General features: G+C 38.3%; 1 protein-coding gene across 9 annotated transcripts in view; it reads right to left on the bottom strand.

Annotated features, from left to right (window-relative positions):
• Window positions 1–26156, bottom strand: part of PSD3 (pleckstrin and Sec7 domain containing 3) — a 495595-nt gene that overhangs the window by 218713 nt on the left and 250726 nt on the right. For all 9 annotated transcript variants that reach the window (XM_027529597.1, XM_027529598.1, XM_027529599.1 and 6 more), the window contains 3 exons: window positions 25367–25479; window positions 22820–22878; window positions 5642–5731 (listed from right to left, as the gene is read on the bottom strand). In XM_027529597.1, the coding sequence (XP_027385398.1) occupies window positions 5642–5731; window positions 22820–22878; window positions 25367–25479 (262 nt within the window). The remainder of the gene's footprint in view (window positions 1–5641; window positions 5732–22819; window positions 22879–25366; window positions 25480–26156) is intronic.

Raw genomic sequence — 26156 nt, 5'->3', positions numbered from 1 at the left:
TCCTTTACTTTAGGAGATAGATCCAAAAAAAAATATTGCTACGATTTATGTCAAAGAGTGTTCCGTCCAGGTTTTCCTCTAGGAGTTTTACAGTATCCAGTCTTACATTTAAGCCTTTAATCCATTTTATTTTTGTGTATGGCGTTAGAGAATGTTCTGATTTCATTCTTTTACATATAGCTGTCCAGTTTTCTGGACAAGGATTTTTCAGTTATTTGCAAATCAATCAAAGTGATATACCACATTAACAAACTAATGAATAAAAACCATATGATCATCCCAATAGATGCAGAAAAAGATTCTGATAAAATTTAATGTCCATTTCTGATAAAAACTCTTCAGAAAATGGGCATAGTGAAAATATATCTCAACATAATAAAGGTCATACCATATATGACAAATTCACAGTTAACATCATACACACGAGTGAAAAGCTGAAAGCATTTCCTCTAAGATCAGGAAAAAGACAAAAGATGCACACTATCACCACTTTTATTCAACATAGTTTTGGAAGTCCCAGCCATAGCAGTTAGACAAGAGAAAAATAAATAAAAGGAATCCAAATAGGAAAAGAGCAGGCAAAACTGTCACTCTTTGCAGATGACATGAAGTGACACTTTAGTTTTGTTGCGGAAGCCTCACTATACATATAAAAGACACCATCGCCACCTAAAGACACCACAAGAAAACTACCAGAGCTCACCGATGAGTTCAGTACAGCTGCAGGATACAAAACTAATACATAGAAATCTGCTGCATTTCTACACACTAACAACAAAAGATCAGAAAGAGAAATTAAGGAAACAATCCCTTGGAGAAGAAAATGGCAACCTACTCCAGTCTTCTGTGTGGAAGAGATTCATTCCCAGGATAACAGTCTATAATCTACAAAAGCTGACCAATAAACCCATGAGCCTTCTGACCCAGAGCTCTCCATCTGGAGAACACATAGAGTAGGGAGACACCCAGCAATATTTCTTCTTTCCCAGGGTTTGTAGTCACTTCAAACAATTCACATCTCCATTAATATCCCAGGATTTTCTTGGGATCTTTAAAGAAGATCAGAACTAATTTGCTTCTTCAACGTTTCTTCTGATCTCAGGACCAGTTTAAGACCAAATTCTCCTTAGTCCCTGCACTCTTGCAGCATCAAAGACCCAAACCAAAGATAAGATATAAAAATGCAGCAAGATGGATGAGGCACTGTTGCTTAACAAGGTTAAAAGGGCAGAAAATATAGGGTTAACCAAGGTTCATTGTCAGATGCCTGTACAATGTCAAGACAGGCATCACTGCACAAATGCCTTCTGTGAAGGACTTCAATGGCCTTTCTTCGGAACCAGCAAGTCTTTAGATAGCAAAGAAGCCACAAATGATGAGGATTAAAATCTTACCACAATAGGAGAAAATGCTCAAGGTCAAAGTCACAGATGGTCCCTTCTAAAAACAAAATGATGGGTGTGTTTAGGCTGAAAAGGATGGGGGACAGAAGTCCTGTCTATTGACACTAATCCCACTCTGCCCAGGAAGTGTTAAGATACCTTGAGTCCAAATGCTCGCAGGAAGGGGTGGAGTCCTTGTCCAGTCCACTTTGACATAGGTAAAGAATAAAACAATACTAAAAAGTTATAATGACTTTCCTGGTGGCTCAGAGGGTGAAACTGTCTACCTACAATGTGGGATACCCGGGTTCAATCCCTGGGTCGGGAAGACCCTCTGGAGAAGGAAATGGCAACCCACTCCGGTACTCTTGCCTGGAAAATCCCATGGACGGAGGAGCCTGGTGGGTGACAGTCCATGGGGTTGCAAAGAGTTGGACTCGACTGAGCGACTTCACTTTAAAAAGTTATAATAGCTAACACATACTAGAACTGTGAAGTCTTTGGATATATTAACTTATTAAAACAACTAGATGAGGTAGGTGTTAATAAAGCCTCCCATTTCATAGATGAGGCAATCAGGAGACAAAGTTTAAGTGAATTTGCTCATAACCCCTCAGCTAATCAGACAGGGGAGCTGAGATTGGAACCGTCAGCAGAGTTCCCCAGACAATAGTCATAATCCTCATGTATCATGTCTCTCAGGAACTTCATCCTCCAACCCAGAGCTGGCCCGCATCTCACATTCTCATCTCCTTCTGTTTGAGTCCTAAGAGCTTTATTACTTATTAGAATCTTAGGGATGTCCTATTAAGTCATCAGAACTAAAAGCAGATTTTCCCTCTTCCCCTTTCTTCCACCTCACCCCCAGTGACGCCTGAAGGCACTGGGATTGGCACACCCAGTGGAGCCATGGACACATCAGATGGTCTGGCAGAGTTTGGTCTTGATTTGGTGAGGAAATAGGCAGGAGGGAGAGAGAGATAGAAAGAAAAAAGGAAAGACAGAAGGAAAGGGAGAGAGAGAGAGAAAAGAAGGAGAGAGAGAGAAGGAAGGAAGAAAGAGCATTAATGTTTATGGAGAAGAAAGGGGATAGGAGTTGAAGTGGAATATCAACCTAAATCAAAATCAGTCTCCTACTAAAACTGTACCAATATTTTAAATGGAGGCTTATCTCAAATAGCACGTCCTCCCAACCAGATTTCAAGTTTAAAGAACCTAAATAATATTCTATCACCAGTTGTCTTTTGGTACCCAACTTCTTCCATTTTATACCATAGATATCTGTTACTTATCATCATTTAAGCAACTTATTGGGGAAAACTCTTATTTGCACAAAGGACTCATACACTCGTGTGTCTGTTTAGGTCATTTGAGTAAATAGCAGGGAAATAGCAGTAAATTGTAAAGTGTGAAAAAGGGCTCAATATACCATTATCTATCCTTTTCATGTAATCTAAGGCAAATTTACAGCTAAATATTAACTCAAGTCTCTGAATTATAGGTTTGAAACAAGTCCCTCATGGTGCATACCTTTAAGTATGTTAAGGTCTATTTTTTATTATCATTCCTACTAACAACAAGCAGAATTCATCTTATATTTTTATTTTAATATGGAATAACTGTCTATTTAAGGGAGAAAGGACCCTCCATCTTTTTCAGTAGTCTGTGGTCTCTGAGACCAGGGGCCCATTTGGTTCTGATATGTTCTCCAAGTCCACACCTGAACACAGAGTGGGTCTTCAATAAATATTCCTGACTATGCAACTACCCTGAACAACAGATATGGGTCAGAATGTTACTTCTGGTCCAAAAAGAAAATCCAAATGCTACTTTAAGATTTCCAAAGAAATCTTAAAAGTAATAAGGTCAATATGTAGCAATAACCATTTATCAGTTCCGTCCATATAACTTTAAACGGCTCACCTCATAAATTAAACTGAATGGAGTATATGCCTGTAATTTTTAAGTTGGGAAAGGGGTGGCAGAAGAGAGAAAGGAGTTATCTAGAACCTGTAAGATGATACCAAATGTGTATGTGTTTATCTGGACATATGTATCTATCTGTGTGGCATGTATGTAATACTGCCCCCCAAAGGCCTATTCATATCCCACCCAATAATTTATCTCAGGAGAGAGAGAGAGAGAGAGTGTTTTGGTGGGCGGGGAGGAGAGAAAGAAAGATAAGAAGAGACTAAGAGAAAACAAAAGAGAAAGTCAAAGGCAGAATTAAAAAGAAACTGAGAGGAAGAGAAAGGGAGGCAGAGGGAGAGAGGAAAGAAGGAAAAGCCATTAAGAGGGCTGGTCAGAGAGAAGAGTAAAATGAAACAAACAGTTTGAAGAAAATCTTTTCTTGCTGGAATCTGCAGTACAATCCAGATTCTTACTGAAACAGAAAGCCCTCCTCTTGGGTTGGTGAGTGGCTGAGGTTTATTACAAAAGGAAATCAATATTTTACTTGACAATTTCCATGTAAATGCCACTGTCATTTTTGGCATCATTTCATTGTCAACTTCCCACAGTAAATAAAAACCAGCATAACACTTATTTTTCCCCCTGAGATTTTTAAGCATGATCTCAATTGTACGACTGCAACAAATCATCCAGCAAATTCTTGGCAGAGTAAATCAAAGCACACATGCTTACCCAAGATGAATGGTGGCCACTGGACTGTACATTCACTGCATTTGGTTTGGAAAGCTCCCTCAAACATGCTCCAAAGCTGCCCACTAATCAACCCACAGTCATGCATGTTACCACAGCCTACCACAAAAGTCTAAAAGCTTACTATAAAAATTCTACCTGTCAGTTTTAATTTCTGGCGTAACTTGATAAAGGCCTCACAAAGCCTCTCCTAGAAAGAGAGTTACATTCCATGCTAACACCACTGGAACGAGAAAAGGCCTGTTTCCATGTGTCTACCATCTGCCTTCCATGGATGTACAGAGTACATCAAGTCCCAATCCACCATCTTTTACTTCCCATTCCCATTTGGAATTGTAGCTTCAGAAATGGCAGCATTTGTTCCATAGAGAAAGGACTTAAAAAACACCTTCCTTATATAGTAAGCTGAAGATACATTTCCTCTTGCTTTTTTCATAATATAATTTTTTAATGAGCTGCAATTAAAGCCAGTCAAACTCAGAATCTCGTAATACCATTTTTACACCTTTTTTCATTTTTCAGAGTATATATGTCTCTCTAAATCTGGCAGAACTCAATTCTATATATTACGTAGTTTAAAAGTCATAGAAAACATAAGGACTTATCTTTCTACTCATACATTTCCATATTATACCATGATTCAAAATGTGCTGCCCTTCTTAGCAAATTCAGTCAAAGGAACTGATGTCAAAAGAAATATACATGTGTACAAAGTTTTTAAAAAGAAAATCAGAATCAAACAGAAATCTGTAAAAATCACATTCTCAACACACACATCTTATCCTGAACTTCAAAAATAGCCACATCCATTATCAATCTCTATATTTTGTATTTGAGTCAAATGCATATCTCATGTATACTGCTGCAGGATGTTATGAATTCCAAAGTTGATTAGAGGGAAAACACACTAACTGTTGTCAATAATAAAGCTCAGTGCAAGTAACTCAGGCATTCCACAATTACTCAGATTTTAATTTAATGTCTTTCCAAAGACGGCCTGAGTGGATTTCTGAGGACTGAACAGTCAGAACTGCTTCCTTTATTGTCTGACAAATGCTCTTTTGTTTCCATAGTGAATATACCATGGTGATCTTTCTCAAGTTCTGACAGTCACATAAATCAAAAAATGCCCACTAGTTGTAGCACGAATTATTCAAAATCTACTGATTATCTCAGTATTATAAATTATAATGTGGACTTCTAGGAATTATTAATTGAAGGGTAGTTTTCAGTCTGACATGTCAAGGACAATGTCCAACAGAAACCTCACCAGAAAAACTAAAAAAAAACAACAACAAAAGACTTTAGTGGTCTTAGCCTATTTTACATTAAAAAGTAAGTAGAAAATATAAACATATTTTAAATACCAGTATTTCAAGGTAGGGCATTAAGAGATACAAACTACTAAATATAAAAAAATAAGTTACAAGAATATATTGTACAGCAAAGAGAATATAGTCAATAGTTTATAATAACTTCAAATGAAGTATAATCTCTAAAAATTTTGAATTATTATGTTATATACCTGAAACTAACATAATATTTTAAATCAACTCTACTTCAGTAAGTAAATACATAAATACCATTTCAATGCTTACTTTCAGTAGATCCTTGGAGAAATCACCACCTTCATCTACCCCTTGGAGGTTTGCGATGAACTCTTGGCAGGTCATCTTCTTTCCAATATTCTGGAACAGAGGCAAATAACACATCACGATGACACAGGTGGAATTAAGATTATTTCTTGAAAATGTGATCAAACAAAATAAGATTGATTTGGTTTTTCAAAACCAGACACAAACACCCCAATATATGTGTGTGTATATATATACCTACAAGTTTATATGCATATGAAAAAAACAGATGGCTTATTATGCTTTGAAAACTGTCATTAAATATGAATAGCAAAATTATGTCAAGGTTTTATTTTAGCCTAAGAAAAAATCTGAAAAACCTTTGCTACATTTATGAAAAGAATATATAATGTAGTTTTTACAGGAAAAGCATGAATAAAATGATATTTCTTAGCTGAACTCTGATGGCTATTTATTTGCTTCTTTATTTGTATTTCCTACCTATTGCCAAGAATGATGAAGGACCTGAGATTTCAGGCTGCTACTTCAAGCTAAGAACTTAGCCTATCACAGGCCGCCGAATGCAGTCAGAACAGGACCGCAGGAATTTATCACAACGGAAGTGGCCGGGACCCCAGCGCTTTCTTGCTCCACTTCCCTGAGTCCCAGTACTCAGAGCACCTTGAGTGGGGCCAGCTGACTCCTGCACACACAGGAGAAGTGCTGAGGTTTGGGAACCTGAATCCTCGCAATGGGACAGTTAAGCATATCTACCCCTTGGCTGTAAAGAGAGAAACCAGCTTGTATCTTTCAAGGCCATACACAAATCTAACCACTGCTCTGGGAATCACTAAGTCACTTTTCCAATGCTGCTCACCACAGAAATAATATTGTAAAGACAGACCAGAACAAAGGCAACCAAACTTCAGTTTACAAAATGTAAGAAAAGCAAGAGATCCTTGGAGAACTGTTTCCAAACTCGTTCTCAACTTAAGGATAATAAGTTTAACCAAAGATGATCTCATTAATAAACAAAAATTAGAAAATGTGAGGGCTTCCCTTATAGCTCAGATGGCAAAGAATCCACCTGCAATGCAGGAGATCTGGGTTCAATCTCTGCGTGAGGAAGATTCCCCTGGAGGAGGGCATGGCAACCCACTCCAATGTCCTTGCCTGAAGAATCGCCATGGACAGAGGAGCCTGGCAGGCTGCAGTACATGGGGTCACAAAGAGTTGGACATGACTGAGCGACTAAACACACAGAAAATGTGAACTGTAAAAAGAGAAGAGATGCAAATATGCTGAGAAAACTAATAAAATTGCTATGACACAGAATTGCCTCCAGTGCCAGCTCCAACTGGCTAATAAAAGTTGCCAGTTGTGAAGGATTCTGAGGTTGAGTCTGGACTCCCACAGAAACCCATGCCATGAGCAGGGACGCAGAACAAAGTGCAGAGACTGGGGCTCTGGCAAATGTGGTCCAAGTGAACATGAAGTGCGCCCACACGGCACGGCCCTGCACACGACACACGGGCAGATGCAGCGCGTGCTCTGCAGCTGTATTCTATTCAGAGAAGACCAAGAGCAGGGTGGGACAGCAGTCTGCAAGTTGGTGCAGAATGTTCTGGAGACAGACTTTAAAAGGAATGCAAAACCAGAGACAGTTTCAAGGGAGTATTTATACAGAACTTAAAAAATACACATCTGCCTGAGAACAGAGTCACCTGTGTGTCTTCAAAGTCATCGCTTCTCACTTCCTTTTCCACAACTGCCTTTCTGCCTTAAAACATGAAACAATCTGTCCAGTGCTTGCTAATTAATTATAACTTTTGTTTGAAACCCTACCTCTTCCATCAGGAAAGACAGCATAGATAGTCACACTTAGAGGAAAGACTGCATAAATGTTTTAACAATGAGAACTGGCTTTGCCAATTAATGTGTCTGGTAGATATTTCCTATAACTTAAATACATTGCAGCTGTAGTCCCAAGTTTTGGTGGAAATTTATTTAAAGCACAGAAAGGAACCTTAATGGAAAATACTGTTTCCTAACGTTATATTGAAAAAGACAATAGCTCAATTTTCCCTTATCAAGTGTATCGGATCAAACAGGGTGCCACCTAAGCTAAAAACTAGCAAGTACGATCAATAGTCATTTTGATATGACTTGGCAAGGCTTTTCTGGGATATGATTCAAGGATTTGAGAAAATGAATGAATAATGACTACGTAAAAAATTCTTTTCCAAGTTAGGTGGTTTCAATTCTTTGCTTTTAACAAAATTAAAAGAGGACATAATTTAATCATCACTTAAGAACAAAAATGTTTTTTTAATATGTGATTTGATAACATTGGGGCACTCTTTCTGCCCCCTTCTGATGTCTGTGTCAGAAGCTTTCTCTATCCCTTTTATACTTTAATAGAACTTTACTACACAAAAGCTCTGAGCAATCAAGCCTCGTCACTGGCCCCGGATTGAATTCTTCTCCTCTGGAGGCCAAGAATCCTGGAGTCTTTTATGGCTCAGCAGCAGCCTTTCATCTTGGGGGTTCATCCGGGATCCTTCAGGACAAGGCAAGGATGCTTGGAGCTCTAGGTCCTTGTTCTCCTAGCAAACATGTTTTCTGCTGTACTTTACTAACTCTACAGTGTGCTTGTGTGAATGAATGAAACGTCCTGCGTGAAGCAAATAAGGAGCCCTGCTCTGCGGTTCCGCAGTGACCTCATACGGCTCACAGCAGAAACCTGTCGGGGGTTTATACCGACCTGTCAGTGGACTTCCCTGGTGGTTCAGATGGTAAAACGTCTGCCTACCATGCGGGAGACCCGGGTTCTAATCCCTGGGTCAGGAAGATCTCCTGTAGAAGGAAAGGGCAACCCACTCCAGTATTCTTGACTGGAAAATCCCATGGACGGAGGAGCCTGGTAGGCTACAGTCCATGGGCTCACAAAGAGTCGGACACGACTGAGTGACTTCACTTTCACTTGATGACATTATCTGTTTTTAATCCTTGCAATGTTAATAATGATAAAACTTGTTTTAGAATGCTTTATATTGAAACACCTGAGTCTTTTGGCAATAAGAAACTGAAACTTTCATCTCAATTTATGCAATTTTTGTTAAAATAAGTATCAAATAAAACAATATCAAGACTCCCAAATATAAAAACATGTTATACAAACAAAAATAAAACTATGGAAAAGTAGACAAATTACAAATACCAGGAGCAAAACAAGAAGATTTTTAAAAATATGCCAGTAAGTTATATGTAAGTGTCAATATGTCAGTTATATAAGTGTCAACTTACTACAACTTTTAAAAAAACACCAGCTTTATCGAAATATAATTCATGTAACATTCATTCTTGTGAACTATACAATTCAGTAATTCTTAGTATATCATTAAAGCAGTATGGCCATCACCAGTCTAAACTGAGAACATTTTTATCACCCCAGAAAGCCGCTCCACATCCATTAGCCATCACTCTTAGATCTCTCTTCCACCTCACTACCCATTCTCTTGAACACCAATAATAAACTTCTTATTTACTAAGCCCTGTGGAGCTGCCTATGCAGGACACTTCACATAAATGGAATCATACAAATACAGTCTTTTATGACTGGCTTCTTTCATTTAGCATAATGCTTTCAAGTTCACCCATATTGAAGCATTAACCAGTATTTAACTTCTTTTTATTGCCAAACAACATTCCATTATATGAACTTACTAAATTCTGTTTATCCATTCAGAAATTGGTGGCTACTTGGACTGCTTCCACATTGTGGTTCCTATAATATAGCTAAAAATATTCGCATAAGTTTGGGTGGACTTGTTTTCATTCCTCCTATGTGTGCACCCAGGAGCGGGATTGCTGGGTCATATGGCAACTCTGTGTTTAATCACTTGAGGAACTGCTGGCACCAGGTTACATACCCACTAAAAGCGTGTAAGGTTTCCGCTTCTCTACATCCTCTCCAACACTTCTCTGTCTTTTTTATTTAAGCCAACCTAGTGGGTGTAAACTGGTGTCCTGTGCTTCTGATTTGGATTTCCCTAATGACTGAGAAGGCAACGGCACCCCACTCCAGTACTCTTGCTTGGAAACTCCCATGGACGGAAGAGCCTGGTAGGCTGCAGTCCATGGGGTTGCAAAGAGTTGGACACGACTGAGCGACTTCACTTTCACGTTTCCCTTTCATGCTTTGGAGAAGGAAATGGCAACCCACTCCAGTGTTCTTGACTGGAGAATCCCAGGGACAGAGGAGCCTGGTAGGCTGCCGTCTATGGGGTTGCACAGAGTCAGACACGACTGAAGCGACTTAGCAGCAGCGGCAGCAGCAATGACTGGTGATGTTCAGCATACATTCATGCATTACTGGCCACATGTACATATTCTTTGGAGAAATGCTGATTTGAATCCTTTGTCCTTTTATTATTGTCTTTTATTCTTGAGTTGTGTTCTTTACATATTCTTGATACAAGCTCCTTACCGCATATGTACTTTGCAGATACTGTCTCCTATCATGTGCATTTTCTCATTTGATGGTATTCTTTGAAGCAGAGAAAGTTTTTAATCTAGATGATATTTCAATTTACTTATTTTTTCTTTGGTTGCTTGTGCTTTTGGTGTCATATGTAACAAATTAATGTCAAATCAATCCAAAGTCACAAAGATTTACTCCTATGTTTTCTAAGAGATTTTATACTTTTAGCTCTTACATTTAGATATTTGATCCATTTCGCATTAATTTTTGTACAGAGTAGCAAAGAAAAATCTAATTTCATTCTTTTGCATATGACTATCCAGCTGTCCCAGCACCATATGTATTCTTTCTCCAATGAGTGGCCTTGGCATCCTCATCAAAAATCAACAGACTGGAATGTAAGGGTTTACTCCTTAACTCTTAACTCTATTGAACAGATCTAGATGTTTGGTTTGATGCCAGTGTAACACTCTCTTGACTCTCATAGCTTTGTAGCAAGTTGTTTTCACCTCTGCATTCTTATTGTTATGGTTAAAAATACAAACAATTCACCATCTTAATGATTTTTATGTGCACAGTTCAGTAGGGTTATGTATTTTTACATTGTGGTGAAACAGATTTCCAGAACTACTTCATCTTGCAAATCTTAAACTCTATATAACTTCCTATCCACCTCCCCTCCACCTTCTGGAAACTATCAGTCTACCTTCTGTTCTAATGACTCTGAATATTTAGGTAACTCATGAAAGTGAAATCATAGTGTTCTCAAAGTTTGTCCATCTTGCAGCACGTGTCAGAGGTTCCTCCTTTCTAAGGCTGAGGATTTCATTAGATGTATACTACAATTTTGTTCGACAGTTTATCCATTGATGGACATTTGGGGTGTTCCACTTCCGGGCTTTGTGAAGTACTGCTATGAACATGGGTATGCAAATATCTCCTTGAGATCCTGCTTTCAAATCTTTTAGATATATACCCAGAAATAGGATAGGGGTATCATGTGCTATTTCTAATTTTTTAAGGCACTGCCATGTTCCTTTCCATAGGGGTACACCATTTTACAATCCCACCAACAGCATACAAGGATTCCAATTTCTCCCTATACTTGCCACCTTCTGTTATTTTGCTTTTAAAAAAAAAAAAAAAAAAGTAGCCATCCTCATAGGTATGAGGTAGTTTTAATTGGCATTTCTCTGATAATTAGTGAAAGTTGAGAATTTTTTCATATGCTTCCTTGTTATTTGTATAATATCTTCAGATAAATGTCTAATTCAAATCCTTTTCCCTCTTTTAAAATGGGGTAATTAATTTAACTGTTGTAGAGTTGTAGGAGTTCGTTACATATTCTGGATATTTATTACTCATCAGATATAAGAGTTGCAAATATCTTCTCCCTTTCTGTAGGTTGTCATTTCACTTTGTAGTATTCTTTTGTGTACAAAAGTTTGCAAGTTTGCTGTAAGCCCATTTGTCTATTTTAAATTTTGCTACCTGTGGTTTGGGTGTCGGATCCAAGAAATCATTGCCAAGTCCAACATTATGAAGCTTTATCTCTATGTTTTATTCTCATAGTTTTGCCGTTTTAGGCCTTTAATCTACGTTGAGTTAATCTTTTATATGGTATAAGGGTACAACTTCACTTTCTGCTTTGGATGTCCTTTATTCCCAGCACCATGTGTTGAAGAGACTGTCCTTTCCCCATTGAGTAATCTTGGCACCCTTGCTGAAGATCATTAAAAAGTATATATACAAGAGTCCATTAGGGGCTCTGTATTCTATTCCGTTTGCCTATTTGCCTGTCTTTACACCAGTATCACACTCTTTAGATTACTGTAGATGTGTAATACGTTTTGAAATCAGGAGGTGTGAGTTCTCTAGTTTTGTTGTTTTTCAAATCTGTTTAGGCTATTCACAGTCCCTTGAGATTCCATGTGAATTTTAGGATGAATTTTTCTTTTCTGCAAAAAATGCCATTGGGACTTGGATAGAAATTGTAATTGAATTTCAGTAGCAGCTTATCAATTTTCTGTGGGGACAAAAAGGTCAGCTGGCATTTTGAGGATGACTGTGTTGAATCTGAAGATCACTCTGGAGAGCATGGCACTTTAACACTAAGGGTTCCAATCCAATACCATGAAATTACTTTCCACTTACTTGGTTTCTTTCAACAATGTTTTGTAGTTTTCAACGTCAATGCATTCATCTTATTTTGTTAAGTTTATTCTTAAGTGTCTTAGTATTTCTGATGATACTGTAAATGGAACATTTCCTTTTCACATTCTTCACCGCTAGTGTCAGCAATGCAAACGATCTTTGTATTTTCAACTTTTATTCTACAGCCTTGCGGAACTGTTTTTTAGATTCTAATCATTTTTTTCTTTTGTAGATTCCTTAGGATTTTCTACATAAAAGATCAAGTCTTCTGCAAACAGAGAAAATTTTACTTATTTCATTCTAATCATGACATGTTTTATTTTTTTTCCTTGCCTACTCACCCTGGATAAAATCTTCAATATGTAACAAAGAAGTGGCAAGGCTGGACACTTTTGCCTTGTTTCTGATCTGGGGCACAAAAAGTCTTCCAACTTTTCCAGAAAGTATGATGTTAGCTATGAGTTTTTCATAAATGCTCATTTTTAGGAATTAACGAAATTCCTTTTTATTCCTGGCATATTATATATTTTTTTTTTTAGTTATAAAATGGTGTTGGATTTTGGCAGTGCTTATGTATTTACTGAGATAATCATGGCTTTTCTCTTTTATTCCATTAATAAGGAGTTTAGATTGATTTTCATATGTTGAACTAATCTTGCATTCCTATAATAAATTTCAAATGGTTAGAATATATAGTCTTTTTTATATACTGCTAGACTATATTTTCCTTTTTCTAAGGATTTTGAGTCTATATTCACAGGGCTATTCATAAGGGATATTAGTTTTCTTGTGATAGTTTTGTCTGGTTTTGGTATCAGGGTAGTATAGTCCTCATAGAATGCTTTGAAAAGTAATCACTCCCCTTTTATTTTTTTCTGAAGATTTTGTGAAGGATTTATATCAAAACCTCTTTAAATGTTTAGTATAATTCACAAATAAAGCCATCTGGTCTTGGGCTTTTCTTTGAGGAAAGTTTTATTTATTATTAATTAAATCTCTTTATTTGCTATAGGTCTATTCAGATTTTCTATTTCTCCTTGATTCAGTTTCAACAGTATTTATCATTCTAGGAACCTGTCCATTTCACGTGCGTGATCTTTTGTTAACATACAATTGTTGATAGTATTCTCTTATAATCCTCTTATTTCTGTAAGCTAACTTCCTGAATAGTCAAGGCTGTTTACATCTGCAACTCCCTGTCCTCCTCTGCCTCACTAGTCATTCTTCCCGGTGACGTCTAGGAGCAAAAGCAGAGTCAGGTGAGCCCACTGTGCGTCCTGCTGACATCCATGTTTAAACACTCCCCAAGTCTTTATGCTATTTTTATCAGGGAGTCCAAGGAAAATGAAGTCTTTGTCATCAAGAAACAGTCCTTATAAGTACTTATGAGACTGTGTTATACCAATTTGTATCAATTAATTTGAAAAACTATTATTCAAACAAATACTGTCAAAGCTTACTCTAATCACTGACTTTGCATCTCAACAGTTCATAGGCATCATGGTTCTAGTCTTGTTTTCAAGTTGAATCATGACTTTGGGGAAAAGGAGGCCTTCTCTGAAACAAATGCTGGCAGTTGCATGCCAAGGCAGCACTTTCATAGAACTTTCTGATATTCTGAATTCTTTCCCATTAAATGAATAAAGCATAGGAATTTGAAAAGGCCTCCTATGCACTGAAAGGCTCGAAAATTATTCTTTGAAATCAATACAGTATTTCCAATCAAATCTGAGATGTTCAAAGAATGTAAATCTGGAGATCATATCTTTAGAATCAGGAGGCATTTTTAACCAAACTTAAAATGGAGAAGCCACAAAAAATAATTCTATCTGAAATCCCAAAATACCAGTCAGGCCCAAATCTTGACAATTTAACCAATTAAGGTACTATCCTTAATGAGAGAAAATATTAGTCAAAAGTTAAAAAAAAAAAAAAAAAAACCCAGACTGGGGGTTCACACTCCCAGACAAATTTAAGGTTATTCTCCCCAAATGACTAAACAGTCATTTAAAAATATATTTTCTTAAAAATAAAGAGCTGTTTTCTCCATTTGATTCCTTTTAGATATAAAGTATTTATATGAATAAATTATGATGAATTTATCATGTCTGAAAAATATAACTTGGATGTAAACATGTTTCTCATTTAGAATGTTAGGTAAAAGGATCCTCCTCAGCCTTACCTACTACTTTTAGGGAGGAAGTAGAAGGTTTCATAGACCAGGGCAAGAGTCTGGTCTGGAAGAGACAAGTTTTGTAAATTTCTGTCAGGGATCAGATAAATATTCTAGGCTTTACAGGCCGTAAGATCCCTGTTACAACTACTCAACGCTGTCATTTTAGTCTGCAAATGTGTGTGATCGTGTTCAGGAAAACCAGCTGGACTGCGGGGCGTGGTTTGCAGGCCCTTAGTCGATAAGAAGGGCTTCCCCAGTGGGTCATTGGTGAGAGAATCTGCTTGCAATGCAGGAGACACAGGTTCAATCCCTGGGTTGGGAAGACTCCCTGGAGGAGGGCATGGCAACTCACTCCAGCAGTCTTGCTTGGAGAATCTCACAGCAGAGGAGCCTGGTGCACTAAGGCTCCACGGGGTTGCAAAGAGTTGCACACGACTGGAGCGACTGAGCACGAGGCTACAGGAAAATGGAAGGAGGAGGCCCCAGTCCCGAGGACACGTCACAGATGAGCTAATGGGTCAGGCATCCGACACACTCTGGGCTTTAACTTCGGGTTTATCCTCTGCTAAAGTGGTGGCATTTTCCCCCCATCCCAGCAGATAATCAGCTCCGGACTTCAGCGGTAACTGAGAGTGGAGGAGGAAAGGTAAGATGGAGATCTTAGCAACGTCTTAGACACCACACAAGCTACAGTCCAAAACTGAGCCTAAGTGTGACCACGGCTTTGCTTTGAGCCCGCTTCTCTGACACGGAGAATGGAGCTCCAGCCAAGACCTGACCCTCGCTCAGGCCTGAGGGTGAGCTGCTGCTGAAGTGGCGTCTCAACTCTGCACTCACCAGGAAGCAGCCCACAGTCTACACTCTGGATGAAAGGTTGAAGAATTAGTATAACAATCCTCAAATTTTTCATTTTTAATAGTGTAAAGTCTGGAAGCTTTGTGGAAAACATGCTTTCGGAGAAACTGAAGGCTCTCTTGATCCATTGGTAAAATCTGGCTTCATAAATCTTGAGATATTAAGACACAGCAGGCATACCCTCCCACATGGCAACTCCACCTCCTCCAACATGTTACAGTAAGTGCTGAAAAAGCACACTACTGACTTGGTAATGACTTCAGTTCTGGAGCTCTGCTGAAAGCTGCTTCTTTGCTTTGGTTTCATATGCGTCTCTATCAGATAAGCTTAATTGTGTTCTGCTGCCCTCAGGTGTCCAGTTTTTAATACACATGATTAGCTGGCAAAACAGGATCCTTTGTAAATTTACAAACCAAGAAGCTGTAGCTGTGATACTCAAAGTACTCTTTCATAAACCCCAAACACAAAGCTAGTGTGCTATAAGTTCCACCTTTAGAGAGATCTGAAATATTACTGGGATTCCCCAGCACTTCCATAATACATTGCCACTGAAAAAGGAGCCAGAAATAGCATGAAGAAAAAAATATGTATGGCAACTGAAAATACTATGGTAACACAGTGATTCTCAAAGTATGGTTCAGGGATTCTGTTCAGGGTATCCATGAAGTCAAACCTATTTTCATAATAACAATAAAAACATTTTTCAGTCTCTCTCTCATAAGTTACAGTGGAGTATTCTAGAAGCTACATGACTTGTGATATACTGTGACAGACAAAACGTGGAAGCAGAGAATCTAGCAGTCTACTATTAAACCAAACATGAAGATTTTCAAAAATTTTTAAATGCTAATTTTTTCACTAAATTTTAAGTATAATTATTACTCATCAGTTCAGTTAAGTCCCTCAGTCGTGTCTGACTCTTTGCGACCCCATGGACTGCAGCACGCCAGGCCTCCCTGTCCATCACCAGCTCCCAGAGTTTGCTCAAACTCATGTCCATTGAGTGAGTGATGCCATCCAACCATCTCATCCTCTGTCGTCCCCTTCTCTCGCCTTCCATCTTTCCCAGCATCGGGGTCTTTTCAAAAGAGTCAGTTCTTTGCATCGGGGCCAAAGTATTGGAGCTTCAGCATCAGTCCTTCCAGTGAATATTCAGGATTGATTTCCTTTAGAATTGACTGGTTGGATCTCCTTGTTGTCCAAGGGACTCTCAAGAGTCTTCTCTAACACCACAGTTCAAAAGCATCAATTCTTTGGCACTCAGCTTTCTTTATAGTCCAACTCTTACATCCATACATGACCACTGGAAAAACCATAGCCTTGACTAGACACACCTTTGTTGGCAAAGTAATGTCTCTGCTCTTTAATAAGCTGTCTAGGTTGGTCATAGCTTTTCTTCCAAGGAGCAAACGTCTTTTAATTTCATGGCTGCAGTCACCATCTGCAGTGATTTTGGAGCCCCCCAAAATAGTCTGTCACTGTTTCCACTGTTTCCCCATCTATTTGCCATGAAGTGATGGGACCAGATGCCATGATCTTAGTTTTCTGAATGTTGAGCTTTAAGCCATCTTTTTCACTCTCCTCTTTCACTTTCATCTAGAGGCTCTTTAGTTCTTCTTCACTTTCTGCCATAAGGGTGGTGTCATCTGTGTATCTGAGGTTATTTATATTTCTCCAGCAATCTTGATTCCAGCTTGTGCTTCATCCAGTCCAGCATTTCTCATGATGTACTCGGCATATAAGTTAAATAAGCAAGGTGACAATATACAGCCTTGACGTACTCCTTTCCCGATTTGGAACCAGTCTGTTGTTCCATGTCCATTTCTAACTGTTGCTTCTTGACCAGCCTACAGGTTTCTCAAGAGGCAGGTCAGGTGGTCTGGTAGAAGTATATTATTCATTTAATTGGTTTATAAATGCTATTATAAAAGTGATTCAATACATTTTCTAAATCATCAACTTTAGTTTTTAATATGGTAAATATTAACAGATATAAGTAAAAGTTTTCTGGTGGCCCTCAAAAATATAGAGTATAAAGGGATCCTGAGAACAAAAAGCTTGAGAATTATTTAGTAGCAGGCTCGATTACTGCTTCATAAAAAGTAGTTCCTCTAAAATTTGAGAAGATAAAGGAAAAGACTGTTCTCATTATTAATTCAAAGACTGATCTCTGCTTCTAACATGATTGTCTAGAAAGGCAGACATTAAAGTAAATAAGAGGGTCAGAGGCCGGAGGTTCCTATCCCCTTCCTCGTCCTCATTCTTGCTCTTCCCCAAACTATCTGTGGGAGGAAAGAGCCAGCCCTGCCTTAATAAGAGTTCCATCTGCTTTCCTTTATCACCTTGTACTAACGATCTGTGCAAATGTGAAAACACATCCTGGTAAGAAAGAGAAGGGCGGAGGGCTGAACAATGTATCAGCGAGAGGATCTGAGGTCCCTAAATGAGCCCCACTGACTCAACTGGAAAGCTACACCTGCTGTGTTTTATAAGTATGACCCAATTCTAAGGAAAGTAGAACTACCAAAAAGAAAGAGAAGAGGGTAGGGACAGGGAGGAAGAAATGCAGGGAAGGAAAATGGAAAGGGAGGCTGTCATCTTGAGGAGTGATGAAAGCCAGGAAGATCCTCCCGTGCGTGATTGATTATGATGCGCTTAAGTAAGGATTCCTACTAAAATTCTAGGCAGTTGCCACTCTGAAGTGATGAGAGCCTGGAGGAGTCACTGTGGCTGCAGAGTCTAACCGGAAAAGGAAGGACGCAGCACCAAGGGCGTGTAAAGGAGGACTCCAAGGGGAGGAGGCTTACTGGAAGTAAATGTCACCCATGGCTGGAAGTCCGCAGAGGGACAGGGCTCAGATAGAAAAAGAAATTGCAGCCAGGGCTGGCCCTCCCGAGGAAAGAGGGCTGCAGGGACACAAAGCGGGGTCCTCAGAGACCACCGCGCCACAGGAGGGGGCAGATGTCAGTTACCAGGACGACAACCGCAGGCGCCCACAGAGGTTTCCTGAGGTGCAAATTGACTACCTAGCAACCTCACGGAGATCTGCGCTGCTCCTGAGGGTGGAGAGACGAGATAGCATGACATGAAAAGGAAAAGCATTAAAATTCTTCAATTACAGGTCTCACAATAGTCATTTTCCACTTCTGATAATAACCAAATATTTATTTAACCCAGCCTTCAAAATTTCAGTGTCCTAGAGAGCCCATCTTTGAATTATCACAATTACTCACACAGTTTACAAATTGAAAAATAATGAGTTCCTAAGATCTATCTCCAACGGAACTACACAACTTTTTGACATTATCCTATTACAAAAGCTGTACTGTATTCCTTGCCTTCTTTCTTTCCTATACCAGTACAGTGTCCTTGCCGTGGTTTTAGCCCTTATCCAACCCATAACCCAACCCCTCAAAAAACCACTAAGGTCCTGCCTTGTGCAACAAACCTGAAGATAATGAGCAGCAGGCCGAGGCTCCCAAGGACAGAGCATCTGCAGGCGCCCAGCCCAGACAGGCAGCCACCACTCCAGAAGGACCACAGCCCACTCCCCACCCCTATGTGTGGCGGGGGCGGGGGTGGAGTGGGGTGGTTGGGGGCCTGGCTCTGCCAGAAAGCACAGACACATTTCAGATAAAATTGTCACTAAAAATCCCAAGCCGCGGTGTTAAAGGGCAGATTTTGTCGCAAAATCTTGATTGACAACAATGCCCTGGCTCCCGCCTTTGACCACGGCCTGGCCTGGGCAGCACCGTCTTGTGGATCACTTCCGACTTTTAGCTGAGAAACTGGCCAACGCCTATGCTTCCGCCTACCCCGCTCTCTACTGCATCTCAGTTCTTCTTCTGAAACTTCCTCCCATTTCAGGGTCCAGTCCTCCCGACTACTGTCCCGGCCCTGCTGCCTGTCTTCAGTCTTGGATTCGAGAGGCTGGATTTTGAATATGACTGGAGGACAAGAGAGATACTTTTAAGTTAATAGAGCATACCTGCAGAGTAGCTCAGAAAAGGAAAAGGTATGAATGCATTCTAACATGATAAATCATTTTATTCATACTATTTCCAATAAAATGCAAGGCTTTAAAAAATAGAGTTTCAACTCTCTGCTTGTTGATAGTAACAATACTCAGTACAACTTGTCCAACAGAACAAGAGAAAAATAAATCTGTTTACTGTTTTGACAGAAATTGACCTGTATGTACAAAAGTCTAACTTACATACAGACTTCATAGACGAAGGGGCATTTTAAAAATAAAAGAGATTACTTAGCAAATGTGACCACAATTAGAAAATACTTATTTAATGAAGGTTAGTAAACCACTTGCAGATAAGTAAAAGTAAGTCCATATTATTGGTATAATAATGGTAAAAATCATTCACATTTTTTAAAATAGATACAGAAGGGAATCACCATTCTTTAGTTCCAATGAAAGGACTATAACATCTGAATGAATTTCTCCCCAAAATACTGTATATATTGCAGACTGCCTTTGTGCGGCCCACTTAGTGAAATGTATGTAATTAAGAGACCCCCTCCCCCAGTGCTTCTCTACCACAGCACCTCGGTTAGCCCTCACCAGCTCTGTAGGTAACCCGGCTAAGGGCGGCGAGCCTACCAACACCACTCCATCTGACTTCTGATCCTTACCCAGATGGCAGCAAACTTGGAGTGGAGCATAAACACTTAAGTGTTTGTTTAATGATAGAATAAACTAGAAAAGGGGAAGCCAGAAAAGCATTCCAACATACAGCACTGAATTAGGCTTGCTATGTTAGTACACCTTCTACCATTTTATTAGTAAGATTAGCAGGAAGAACAAAGGCCCATGCCAATGCATTTTCAACACGTCATTCCATAGTACAGGAAGATTCCCAATGAACAGCCTTAAGAAGAGAACCTCTCAGGTTACACCTTCCCCACTGAGAGCGTGAGGGCAAGCTTGTCTCAGCACTTCTTAGAAAGGTCATGCTATTATGACACGATGGCAGGGAAGAAAAGGGAAGTGGATTATTAGTTCATTTCCCAAGAGGATTACTCTGGCTCTGGACTAAGTAATGAGAGGTGAGGCCTAGGCAGTATAGCATAAGGAGAGGGTGAAAGGGGAAGATATTAGAAATAATTCACTCTATAGTCTTTATGAATGATTCACTTTCATAGGAGCCATTGCTAGTAAGTCAGACACTGTACCATAATTCAGGTAATCATGATGCAAGAGAAGCTACATCCAAAATTATGGATTAAAAACTTACCACCTAGAAGGAAAATTCATTTTTAAAAAGAATCCAGAGGAAAAGAAGAGAAACACATTTTCACATGGTTAGTTTTTATGGCAGCTACTATATGTTCAACAGTCTTGTAACAGCATGCATTGTATACAAGAATAAAAAAGTCTAATATACAAAACTTAAACAACAATCTCCAGTATGTAGCACACACTTTTAAAAACAAAGCTGAGAACTAATAATCACTAAAAACATGATTTTGAAGATACAGAGAGATTTGTATTTATCATTTTCTCCCTCATATGTAATTCTGCCACTATAACCACTTGTTAATTATGTATGATTGGCATAAATTAAGATAATACTAAACCATTCACTTATACAAACTCTCTCTTATATTCCAGTTGCCAAAAAGAAGTGTAGTATATCACTTAATCTCTTTTCAATTCCTCAAACATGGAAGACGAGTGAGTTCAAGACCTATGGTTCTGAACCCACGCACAAGACACCCCAGGGCGTCTCGTTTGTGTATCAAGCGTGCAGAGTTATCTGAATAAATAACAAACCTCACACCTTTATTTAATGCTATGTTTCAAATTATTGTGATTAATAAGATACATGTTTATTTGAAATTATTATTAAAACAATATTAGCTTTTTAAAAAGCAATCCAGTTTTTAACAGAAATGGTGGTGGTAGTTTAATCGCTAACTCATATCCGACTCTTGAGACCCCATGGACTGTACAGCTTGCCAGGCTCCTCTGTCTGTGGGATTCTCCAGGCAGGAATACTGAAACAAGTTGCCATTTCTTTCTCCAGGGGATCATCCCCACCCCGGGACTGAACCTACGTCTCCTGTGCTGGCAGGCGGATTCTTTACCACTGAACCACCGGGGAGCCCCTTAATAGAAACAAATGCCTGCAAATCTAGCTACTTCTACAGAAGTTCTATGACATAGTCAACCTGTAAAAAAGAATCAAACTGTCACTAGATTCTTTTCTTCATTCTTACACATTTTCTCAGTCTGAACAGAGTAAATACACAACTATCATACGTGAAGAAGATCCCCGGCCCTGGGACCCACTGGCTTGGGTCAATGTCACGTGTGGATAAGCATAATCAAAAGCGTCTCCTTCAGCTGATGCTTAGACTAGGAAACTGGGTGAGAGGAGAAGAAGGGGGGTCACAGGATGAACAGAGGAAAGCGGTGAGAGCCTGCTTCACTGGCAACAGGAAAACAGAGGCTAGGACAGCATGCTGGCTGGCCAGCCCCACGCCACGCTGAATTAACATCAGACTCTGCCACTCACTCCAAGGCTCACGCTGTGGGAATCCCAGTACCTTCATTTCCACAAGACATTTTACCGCCCTGTTAAAGTGAGGCTTGTCCCCCTCAGTCCATCTTAAGGACCCCATACAGCTCTACTTGCCTTTCTTAAAGAGGAGAACAAGAAAAGGAGTTATCCTTTTTCTTGTTTAAAATAAGGTGTGATCTTTTGGAACAGAAGAACAAATTAGGGCCATTATCTTAGTTTTAGTTCTTTTAATATGATTTCTTAGTTGTAAGGTAAAAACCATATGGCAAATCAAGGGATGATGTAGACTGATCACAAGAAACATGATTTTCCCTTCAAAATAAATGGACGTGGGACTATGAAATAATTTTTGTGCTGTGTACATGTTGATCTATATTTGATCTATATTGATCTATATTTAACTACAACATTTCTTATTTTCTCTAATATGAACAATTTAAGCAAAAGCTAAAATTCCACCTCTGTGAAAGGTGAAAGTATAGTTACAATCATAAATTTAAGAAGTTCATCCTATACTTTAAGTAGACTATATTGATATTTCAACAAGCAAAAGACCAGGTAAGCTAAGGGGTGTTTAAAAAACTTAGCTCTTAACACTTGCTACTATATTTAGTGAAAACATAGTCAACACTTTCAGATCTAACTTAACATCCTCTTTCTGCAATACTGTATCAACCCTCATAGCTAACCAAAAACCAAAACCAAAAGTAAAAGCTCAGTCTGCCATCTAGTGGACAAAGAAGGTAACAGACTGCGCGCATTATAGCTAGAACTCCAGACATGCAGACAACATGGGGCATACTTAAAATTATGCTCAGTGCTAGCATGTAAAAAACCTATTTCTTTTTCCAAAGATTTATGTTTACCTACCTGCCATGTAGAGAACGAGATAAAAGAAGGCAGAGAGTAAACATGTATGAACACAAAAGCAAAGATAAGCCCAGGAAATTCTGGAGCTCTCTCTCTGTAAGACAGCTCCACACCCCTACACTTACATGGCCATGGAGATCTGTGTTAAGAAGCATCATTGCACAGGTGAGGCAATGGACTCCATCTAACAGAAGAGAGACAAGGACAGAAAGCATTAATTCACTTGTTCCTGTTGGACCGCTCAATATTATTAAAACAGCATACCTATGCTTAATTAAGAACCTATGAAACCACAATCCTGTGGCTAGGCACAATTAATCCTATTCATTTGGGGAAACAGAAAATAGATAAGAAAACGTTATTAAAAGAATCTCAGTGCACAGACTTGAACTCTACTGGTGATGAAGTCAATTATTCTTACCTCTAGAGGACAATCTGACAGAAAATGTCTAAAGCTTTGAAACAGTGTCCTTTGACACAGCAAATCTACTTCGGGGACTTCATATTAATACTAATGAAATAAAAGAACTACCCAAAATACAAAAATATCTAAAGGAAGCTTGCTGACAATGGAAGTGAGCGAATATGACCCACCTAAAACACAATTCTGTTACGCTGACATCATTAAAAATGTGGTCCAAGTACACACGTTGAAATGGAAAGATATTTCACAATAATTATATCCAGTACGATTCTATTTTAATATAATACATCTAGAATGATCTATAACATAATATTAAAAGATATCATTATTTCTGGATAATAAAATGATAATTTTACTTTTTACTTATGGTTTCTCAATTTTCTATGACATATGGAAAAGAAAATAAATTATTTAATACTCTTATTTTTTAAATTTTATTTTCTAGAACGAAAGGGAATTAGGAAAGAAGCAAAAGTTAAAGAAAACCAAGATGTGCATCTTCCACTGTTTACTCTTTGGGTATTAGTTCTCTGGCTAAAAACATATGGACAGGAATAGTTATCCTTTCACTCGCCACTCCTTTAAGGCAACATTTAGGTTGACTGGCCCAGGATACAACTGATCAGACAAAAGTGAAATACTGAAATAATCACTGAAGATTTAAAAATTAACTATTTATAGGCAATAAGTTACCCAAACCAGCAAGATCATTTCACAGTTACATGGAAACATCACTTTCTCTTCTTATTTTATAAAGGGAAAGAAGAAGCACTATTCTCTCCCTGCAATTCTCAATCCAAGTATAGTACAGCAGTTGCAGATAGGAGAAAAATCTTATTAATTTATACTAAATGTACAAAAAAGTTTGTCCAACTGCTGAATTTATGAATTAAAGATGCCTCATTTTCCAAAATATGCCTTTGAGTTCAGTAGGTAATTTCTCTAAGTAGAATATCTCTAAGCAGATGCTGCTTAATGCCTAAAAGTTCATTTATTCCACTATTCTAAATACATATAAAAACAAGTTCTTGAAAGTATTTATAAAACTCTGCAGCCAACTCTCAAATGTCTTTATCAACAGCCAACTGAGTACACAAATCCATAGTCCCTGCTTCACTTAAGAATGTCAGTATCTTCTTAGATTTGAAGAAGGTTCCAACAAAAACAATTCACTTCTATACCTTTTATTTTCTTAAGACCAACAGTGATACAGTGAATAGATGGTCTTAGCAGAGTCAAAAGAAGAAAGACAGACAGTTCCCATTTTACAGATGACAATATGACTTTAACACTCAGACAATTAATTTAGCTACAGCCTGCAGGGCAGAGGCAGCAGGAGCAATCACTTGTGTCAATATAAAGAACACCGATACATTGCTAACTGGCAAACAGAAGAGACAATTACAATTCCTAGTGCCTCTGGTCTCAGGGACTTAGTCTAGAATTCTTAAGTTTATGAAAGATACTCCAATTGGAAGTGAATATTTTTTATTTTAAACCCTGAAAGCTTGGCCTTATTATAAAAACTGAAATGGAGAAATGATCTCTTTTCATAGAATATATAAAAAATTAAAACGCTTAAAATTGCTTTTTAAAATAGTAAACACAAATATAGGTCATTAAAATCATAAACCTGAGGCAGTGGTCAGTGTTGTAAAAATGAATGCCCAGAGAAAGCACTGGAGATAGTTCATACACGCCAGTGAGATTTGCAAATGTTTCTGGAACTAACCATACAACTACACATGCACTTCATCAAGAAGCTTAGAAAATCAGGTGTACGGGAAGAAGAAAGAGGAAAGCTATGTCTGTGCACATTTCATTTATTACAATGTGCACGGACATTAAAATCTCAGGGACAGACCATAAACAATTTAAAGAAAGTATACTGCCATACTATGGACATGGAAAATACAGTGAAACTACAGGAGTAAAGGACATCAAGCAGTCATTAAATATGGTTTTTAAAGAATATCTGATGACATGAGAGATGCTCACCATGCAAGGGAAGAACAGTACGAAACGAAATTCTGTAATGATTCCAACTTGACATAAAGTATTTTACAAATAGACTAGAAGGAAGTAAATCAAACTGTTAACAGTTATTTCTAGGTAATTAGACATAACTTGATGATTTTCATTTTCTTCTGCATAATATTCCATATTTCCCACAATAAAATGTAACCTTTATATTGAGAAAAATAGCCCTTGTTATAAAAAAGTAATTTAAGCATTTCCATCAGATTACCTTGTGAAGCAATGGTATCTGGGTTACAGTAAAAATATCTATTGGAGAAGTGTACTAAAATTCTCTCTCGTTCTTGGGTTTCTCCCACAAGAGAAAATGCTTTAAAGAAATACCTAAAAGAGAGTTAAAAGGGAAAAGGTGAATTTTTAGAAAATGTGAGACTATACTGTTTGACAGTTAAACTTAATTCATAAAACTTAAGAAACTAATACTACAAGGTAAGATATTTTACAGTTATGCTTTAAAAATCACTAGATGGTTATTCAACATAAACTTATGCTAATGCTAATATTATAGGAAAGGTTGATATAAACGATGACAGAGCAACAGCATGGTGGCCAATACATCAAAAAACAGGCTTGGGAAGGCGAGTGGTTTCCACATATGATGTAAAGAAGCCATTTTTAAAGATGAGTCAGAAAAAACTAAGGAACACTGAAGTCTGGATGCATAACAACGTGATCTATGTCTTCAGTTCAGTTCAGTTCAGTCGCTCAGTCGTGTCCGACTCTTTGCGACCCCAAAACTTGACAAAGATCACAGGGTTTCTTTGTCATTTTGTTACTTGATGGTAATCACCACTGACCCACTATTAAAATTACAATTATACTGTCTTATGCACAGTAGGTTTGTGTTAATTTTATTTTGCCTATTATCACCATAGTCTATCTTTAATTTGCTATACGAGGAAGAGATTGGAAAATAAAACCCTAATTTATTTTTTGAATTAGGAATGCCAATCTAGATCAGAGTCACTGAGAGTATGGTCTATTAGAGATGTATCCAGGAC

Source organism: Bos indicus x Bos taurus, chromosome 27 (genome assembly GCF_003369695.1).
Source record: "Bos indicus x Bos taurus breed Angus x Brahman F1 hybrid chromosome 27, Bos_hybrid_MaternalHap_v2.0, whole genome shotgun sequence".
Taxonomy (NCBI): Eukaryota; Metazoa; Chordata; class Mammalia; order Artiodactyla; family Bovidae; genus Bos; species Bos indicus x Bos taurus.
The sequence above is the reverse complement of the archived record's forward strand: the minus strand, read 5'-3'. Positions and strand labels throughout refer to the sequence as shown.